Raw genomic sequence first — 8,052 nt, forward strand, 5'->3', positions numbered from 1 at the left:
GGGTCCCGACCCGAAACGTCAACTTTCCTGCTCCTCTGATGCTGCCTGGCCTGCTGTGCTCCTCCAGCCCCACACTTATCTCTGACTCCAACATCGGCAGTTCTTACTATCTCCAAGATTCTCTTGAACTTGTTTTGATTTTAATTTCTGTAAACAAACAGGAGATTTGACAGTACCTTGCTCAAACAGGGGCAGTAGTTTATTGTTACTGCAGGTGTCTCCTAGGACTGCTCAGGACCTTCTTCACACCTGATCTTGATGAGAAACATATATCCCCATACTGCAAAAGTAAGCAAAAAGGCGAGCATAATCCCAGAGGCATCAGGAATGACCCTAAGATTCAGCAAATGTATCTAATTTGCACACTATGATTCGGGCTTGAATTTTGACTCTATCATTATTAGGTGGCAAACAATGTGTACAAAAGAAAAGGAAATCATATGTTCTTCAGAAGGTGTAATCTTTACATATGATTTTAATTTTTAAGAAAATTAGATAATTGATTTTTGTTCATTTAGTTAATTATGATTTGGTTGCGTGCATTTAAAATTCTAAATTTCAAACATAATGAGTCACATTTTCCTGGCAAGAGAGCAACATGTTAATGACACATGCTGTTATTAATGCAAAGGTTAGCCAGTGAGTTGGGGGTGAAGAAACGTTCCATGAGGTAAAAATCTCCAGGATGTGCTTGTTAGTTTATAGCTTTCCACTTAAATAAAAGCAAAGTACAGCATCTTCTGGAAATCTGAAATTAAATCAGAAAGATCCAAAGAAACTCTGCAAGTCTGGCAGCATCTCTGGAAAGTGAAATAGAGTCAACCTTTTTGGTTCTGTTCCAGTTGCGAATGATTTTGTCTGACAATAATGTGGTATATTTGATTAGATGGTGGAACAACTGTTTTACGTATATCACTGTGCGAAGAAACTACCTTCCTATTATGGACTGAACAATATCATTAGAGGTATAATCCTGCAAAGTTAATGTCCGTAGTAGGAAAGCTACTAAATTCTGTCTATAGGTGGAAAACATGTTTATGTGGCAACTATAGGTGGACAATACTAGAAAACATGTTTATGTATTTTCTGATCTGTAGCAGAAATAGGTAATCCAAACTGATCAGGCTAAGTTGCATCTAGTTATTAGTTTTCCAGATATTGACAAATAAGTTAGATCAGGGAATGTCTTTGGATGTTGTCTGTCAGGATTTCCAGAAGATATGTAATAAAATTCTGCACAATGAATTATTAGCAGAAGTGAGAGCATGTAAAGTTGGAGGTAGTCTTTTAATTGAGTTGGAAATTAGTTTGGAGGTAGTAGAAAGTAAAGGCTAGATATTCTGAAGATGGGATGTGACAAGTAGTGATCCACAAGGATCTCTTCTTGGGCCTGAACTTTTCATATTTATCAATGATGTGGATAAACGGGCTAGAGAATTGTGTGCCAAGAAAAAGGATCATAAAGTTAGAGTGAGAAGCAAAATCAGAAAGACTTTCATATAAGGTATAGTAGAAATTTACAACTTTTTTCAAAAGGCTGTGAATACTATGCCATTGCAGTTGTCAGAATTGTTGATGACTTAAACAAGTGTATGAAGCAATATAGAACAAAGACAGGAAATTGGAAATTGAAGTGCAGATCAGCAGATCTACTTCACTGACAGAGCAGAATTCTCTTCCTAATATTCCTATATTCCTGAAGTATCAGGACTCTGAAGAGTGCTTGGAAATAGTTATCAGTGCAATTTTGCAACCTTGATCAGCCTCCAATAAAAGAAAAGCACTCTTGCATTATCTTAAACCTAACATGATGTCCCAATTATATCATGTAGCCACTTTTGGTAGGAAACAGTTAATCAGCAACTATAGGTGGACAATACTAGAAAACATGTTTATGTATTTTCTGATCTGTAAAACAATAGGTGAGCTTGTAAGAAATTCAATTAAATATTTCCTATTATCTAAAGAACGGAAGTCTGATGTCTAATATACAGAAGAGAAAAGCACATGACCAACAAATCATAAGTTACATTTCCGATTTCTGTTGTTTAGTGTGACAATTGTTGTTGAGGCTTACTTCAGTTTATAGAATGATTGGCAAATTTAAAAGTAATGGTCTTTCTCTCTTATACAGGTTATTTTAGCGCAGTGTGTAACATACCTGTCAAGAGCACCAAAGTCGGTTGAGATTTACATGGCGTATGACGCTGTTAAAGAGTCCCTGAGGAACCACAAGGGTCCATTGCCTTCTGTTCCACTGCACCTTAGAAATGCACCTACAAAACTCATGAAGGATCTTGGCTATGGAAAAGATTGTAATAACTGTTCTTTGAACAAGCCAGACGATAAACCCTGTCCAAGTAAAGAATAACCCCTTTATTGCAATGGGCTTCTTTTCCCCCCCATGACAGTTGTATTTTCTTTGCCTGTCTAACAGCAGGAATTAACACTATAAAATAAATCTCATCAGTAGAAGAAACCAATGTACTACTTGCAAACTTGTTAATTCTATCATCACCTTCTGCTAATGTTATCTCAAGTATATTCATTCTAAAAACATACAAGTAAGAATAAAAACATAACTTGACTTTGGCTATTTATTCCATTCTGTGTGGGGCCGTCTGATGTTCCAGTAGTTAACAGTTGAAGATAGCTGAACTCCTGTCTAGTTTCCATATCAGTGAAGAAAGATGAACATTTCACTGCATTCGCAGGTGGACAAATAACCAGGTTTGTGCCAGATCTCTTTCTTGTGATTCATTGAACCATCGCTTGTTTTTTTTTTTGCCCAAAAATGCACAAAAGAAACAGAAATAAAGATGCAGTCTGCATTTCTCCTTGATGTTACCTAGATGGTCTCAGACCATTCTACATTCCTGTGTGTACATTGATTAATTTGAATAACAGTCACTATGATGTATGCAATCAGGATCATAAGGGCCTATCAACAGAAGTGATTATAGATCCCAAAAATGCTAATTAGTTTTGAATCCAGGCTAAATTTGATTTTAGTGAACACTAGTCTCTACAAACATTTAAATTCTGCATCAATGTACATAGTGAGAGTTCATGGTCAATGTAACAAAACAACTGATCTAGAGAATCTACAGAGTTGCTTTTGATAATGAAATCTCTTTTTGTATAATAGAGGTTGATTTCAGATTGAGGCTCCTTGTTACGGCAGAGTAAAGGTATTTCTGCTATGCATTTGCTCCTGTGCCGTGGTGGCCAATATAATTTCGGTCTCTAAAATGACAGTAATAACTTGGATACAGAATTGGCTGAGTGATGGGTAACGGGGTCAATGGATATTTTTCAGGCTGCAGGAAGGTTTGAGGTGGAGCTCCCCAGAGATTGGTTTTGAGACCTGTGCTTTTTCCGATTTTACATTAATCTGGATCTTGGTGTGCAGGGAACAGTTTCAAAGTTTGCAGGTGACACAAAACTTAGAAGAATTGTGAGGAAGACAGTGTGGAACACCAAAGGACATTTGCAAGTTGATGAAGTGGGCGTGTAGTTGGCAGATGCGGTTCAATGCAGAGAAGTGCGAGGTTGAAAGACAATACAAAATGCAGAGTCCCATTTTAAAGGGAGTACAAGAGCAAAGGAACCTGGGTGTATATGTGTTCAGATCATTTGAAGGAGGCAGGACAAGTGGAGAGAGCAGTTAGTAAAACATTTAGTATCATCAGCGTTATTAATACAGGCATAGAATACAAGAGCAAGAACGTGATGCTCAAGTTTTACAAGATACTTTGTTAGACCTCAGCTGGAATATTGTGCATAATTGTGGCCACATTAAGGGAAAAATGTGAATGGGTTGGAGAAAGTGCAGAGGCAGTATACACAAGAACAGTTCCAGGAATGTGAAGCTTTGGTTGTGAGGTTAGATTGAACAAGTTGGGACTATTCTCTTAGATTTCTTCTCCCCAAGGAGGAGATTTCATTGAGGTTTTCAAAGTCATGAGCTGGCCAAGTAGAGTAGACACGGATAAGTTGTTCCTGCTTGTAAAAGGAACTCGAACAAGAGGGCATAGATTTTAAAGTGATCTGCAAAAGAAGCAAGAGTGAAGTGAAAGAAATAGCTTTTTCACACAGCAAGTAGTTAGGGTATGGAATGCACAGCCTGGAAATGTGGAGACAGATTCAGTTGAGGCATTCGAGAAGACATTGGATGATTTTTTTGGATAGAAATAGCGTGCAAGGGTGTGGGGGAAAAAGCAGGAGATTGGCACTGGGTAATTATGCTTTTTTGAAAACCCAGTGCAGGCACCATTGATCAAATGGCCTCCTGCAGTATAATAATTCTGTAATTCACTGGTTATGCTATTCGCTGAAGTTAATACCTGCTGAGATGTAGTTTCACAGATATCAAGCAAACTTCAATTCCTAGTTCCTATGTTTACATCACAGTTACTCATTGGTGGGGACAGGTAGTGTGCAGCTCTGTTCTCAAATTACTTTAATACCAACAAATCACAACAGGTGTCACTGGGTCATGATAAATGGAAACAGTAACTTACCCTTGCCTTGCCCCTTCCTTGGCTTCATGGCAGAGCTTACACAGCACAGAGTGGGAACCTTATGTTCTGTAGAGTTCAGTTACACTTCAGATAAATTTTACTGAATCTTTGGTGGGAGAAGGTATTGGTTGGTGGAGACTTTTCACTTAATTTCAACTGATGTAGAGCCCAATCTATAGGTAAAATACAACATTCTTAACTGGTTTATTCAAAGAAAATCCTGGGTAAAAGTATCAGGCTTTCAGGCAGGTTTCAATAAAAATGTGAAATGGATGATTGCAAATCAGCAACCTGGTTTAAGCAGCGATTGATTTTCTCTCTTCCAGTTCCCATTTTGCACTAGTGCTGAAGATGAATTTCACACCCTTATGCTCTGCTGCATTTGACCTCAGCTGGGCCACCTGTTCAAGCAATCACTATTTTCTTCAGGACAAGAGTAGAAAAAGCATCCCATGTAAGTGTACTAGAGTAACCCCTTTGCAACTTAAACACAAGAGAAGGAAATGTTTGGCGCAGTACTGACCGCAGCGGTATTGCTAAAATGGAGAAGGGCAGGGAGATTGTGAGAGGTATTGAATGAAATGACAGATTTCTTTCTTTGTCTTTGCTCAGGAATGTGAAGCTTCAAGTGTGTTTGTCTACCCCCATCAGTTTGTGACTCTCACCTGGTTTAATGCCCATGAAACAACCAATTAGGGTCTGTTTGAACTCAGCACTCAGTTCAGATGAACCTACTGTCTTTGGCTGTACTGTGATTATGCCGAACCCTTGTAGACTAACATCTGTAGTTGGGAACCTCGGGAGGCCAGAATGAATCGTTACAATCAGCTTCAGACAGAAGTACCAGTAATGCTTAAACCTTTGTTGAAGTTCACCATGCTGAACTCTGCTGTCATTGAGGTTGAGGATGTTCATGGAAACTTTTCTTCACGTTTATTGCTTGTTTGTCACTTCTACAGATGCTGTCATGGATAATTACATCCACAAATGCTAGATTAGTGAAGTTTGTCTTCCCCTACTTAGCTCTTGTGCCATCTGTCACTAATCCAGTATGGAAGTTTCAAAGTATGACCAGCTCAGTCAATGGTAATACTGCAGTCTTGATGTGCTGTTGCTCCTGCACCAAGTGTGTATTCTGTACTTTTCATCTTAATGTTTCTTCTCCATGGTGTTCGACTTGGGGAAGGACTGAGCCATCAGCTGATTAAGGATCAGTAAATGATAATCTGCAAGTAGTTTATTTGTTCATGCTTGACTTCAAGCCATGAGACATTATAGGGTCCAGAGTCAATATTGTATACCAAATATATAGCACTGTATTGTGAACTCTGATGGGATACTACTTTCAGAGGAGACTGATTAAGTATAATTCAGTGAGTATGGCTATACCTGGCTGCTATTTGGATAGCCTGAGAGCCCAAATTTTGCCCTAACACCCATATGTCAGTGAAGGAGATTTGTCAAGGATTCAGTGAGCAGATTGTGCCTTCAGCATTGCTGCTGCTTGGTCTGTGGTTTTTTTGCAGCATTTCAATACAATTTATGGTAGTTAAGAGTCAACTATTTTGGTGTGGGACTGGGCTTGCATACAGGCCAAACTGAGTAAGGACAGCAGATTTCCTTCCTTTGAAGTACATTAATGAACCATGCTGTTCAAAAAGCAAATGAACAGCCTGCCCCTGAGCAACTGGACATTAGTAACCAAGATCAGTTTTGACCCCACACTGACATGTCCTGAAAACGTGCTACAAAGAAAGAATGTGTGAACTGAAAGCTTCGTTTCAGCATGTATGAGCAGTGGCAGATTTGACTTCCCAGTTGAATTGATATAAGGTTTGATTTGGCAATGTTCAAGGACAAATCAAGTATGCAGAATTGAAGGGACCAAGAATGATTGCGAATTTAATGCAGAGTGAGCACCCACACCAACTGTATGTCATCTACAACAATAGAGGTCAGTTTAGTTTTGGCAAGGAGATAACTTAGAATAAAAACCCTTCTATTGTGATAATACTTGATTCTGACTCCCATCCTTGACAGTAGAACAGGCTGCACCTCTTCAGCTGTGAAGGTTGAAGAAGTCAGCAATGCCAATGTGCTCCTGGTCATCATGGTTTGACAGATCTGACCACTATGCCATCTCAGTCGTGAGGACGATGTTGGTGGCTCAAGTATTCTACCTTGAACAAAGTACTTTGATTAATAAATAGAGCAAAACTTATTGCCCCCTCAATCAGGCTTGCAAGACAGAAGAAGCATTTTTAAATCTGGAGAAATTGAAAAATACAAAAACAAAGTTGCTGGAAAAGCTCAGCAGATCTGGCAGCATCTGTGAAGGAAAAAACAGAGTTAACTAGTTTTTTTTATTCCAGATTTTCTTCCAAATTGAATTTTCACTGTCTGCCCTTGATAGAATTTGAACCCATGTCCCTAGAATGTTAAATGAGGCTTCTGGATTGCTGGGCTAGAGATATTACCATTACACCACCACCCAGTATATTGTCTATTAAGGTTTCTGAATGGCCACATCAGAAGGTGATTCTGCACCATGTAGGCCCCTCGCTATAGCAGGAGTCCAGTAATTAGGAGGAGGTGCTTTGTAGCAGAAAGTGGGAGATGCACGAGAGCTGAAGGAGTTTTGGGGTTTCTAGCAGAAGTGTTTAATGCAGAGACAGCCTCCCCCTTGTAATGATGCTGTCTGCAATGGGCTTCTGCTACCGTTGCTGCTTGGCCTTCAGCTGGGCTCCCCCTGCTGGCACAGTCAGGGATACCAGTTTCCCTTACATTGCTCAAGGTTGCATTCGATCCTACTTGAACATTTAACTAAGGAGGCAGCCTGCTAGTTGGCCACCATCCTTAAAATTAAGCCAGCAAGGATACTGAGTGGATGAGTGATTATGAAAATAAGGAAAATTCAACCATAAACTGCTGAAAACAAATAGAAATAAACCATTTAACCCTTGCATAATTATGTTCACCAGTACTGGATAATTCTCTAGAATTAGAGAAACAGTTCTATGTTAAAGTGAAAGAAGTATCTTTATTAAATGTTCTGAGCAAAGTATAGAGGTAATACCCAAAACAGCGATGCAATAAGCCAATGGAATATATTGAGCTTATTGAATATTATGATTTTATCCGTCCATTGACTAGGGTATTTCTTTATATTGAAAGGAAAGGACACCAGTCCAATTAAAAGTGAAAGTTGCAAGTATGTTTTCAATAAATGTCAGCAAAATTATGATTTAGAACACATCCACTCAGCAATCTGGCATTCCAATTAGTCACAACACTAAAGGAGTCTGTCAAGCAAGATGGAGCAACCCATTCAGTCATCCTCCCATCCATAATCCCTTCAAGTTAATAATGAAGCTAAAATTCCCCAGCCACTGTTTGGGATTTTAAGCCTGATTCTTTGTATTATCAGTCCACTCCCATAGGAACAGGCTCAACTGAGTTTTGAACCCTCACCGAACAGCTCACTCAAACAGTGCTCTAACTCCTCAACTATGCAGCCATCAGTTCCAGT

At 39.1% G+C, this 8,052-nt stretch overlaps 1 protein-coding gene across 2 annotated transcripts in view; it reads left to right on the top strand.

The window, feature by feature from the left end:
• Positions 1-4,971, top strand: part of wrnip1 (WRN helicase interacting protein 1) — a 54,689-nt gene extending 49,718 nt beyond the window's left edge. Inside the window, exons 7-8 of one of the 2 annotated variants that reach the window (XR_007265394.1) lie at positions 2,634-2,730; positions 4,850-4,971. Coding sequence is in view for 1 of the 2 variants with exons in the window: in XM_048615719.1 (XP_048471676.1) it covers positions 2,135-2,371 (237 nt within the window). In the remaining variant the exon portion in view is untranslated. Of the gene's footprint in view, positions 1-2,134; positions 2,580-2,633; positions 2,731-4,849 lie in introns of those variants that run through there. The other variant, XM_048615719.1, reaches the window with a different exon arrangement.
• The last annotated feature ends 3,081 nt before the right edge of the window (positions 4,972-8,052 follow it).

This window comes from Rhincodon typus, chromosome 2 (assembly GCF_021869965.1).
Source record: "Rhincodon typus isolate 14 chromosome 2, sRhiTyp1.1, whole genome shotgun sequence".
Classification (NCBI taxonomy): Eukaryota; Metazoa; Chordata; class Chondrichthyes; order Orectolobiformes; family Rhincodontidae; genus Rhincodon; species Rhincodon typus.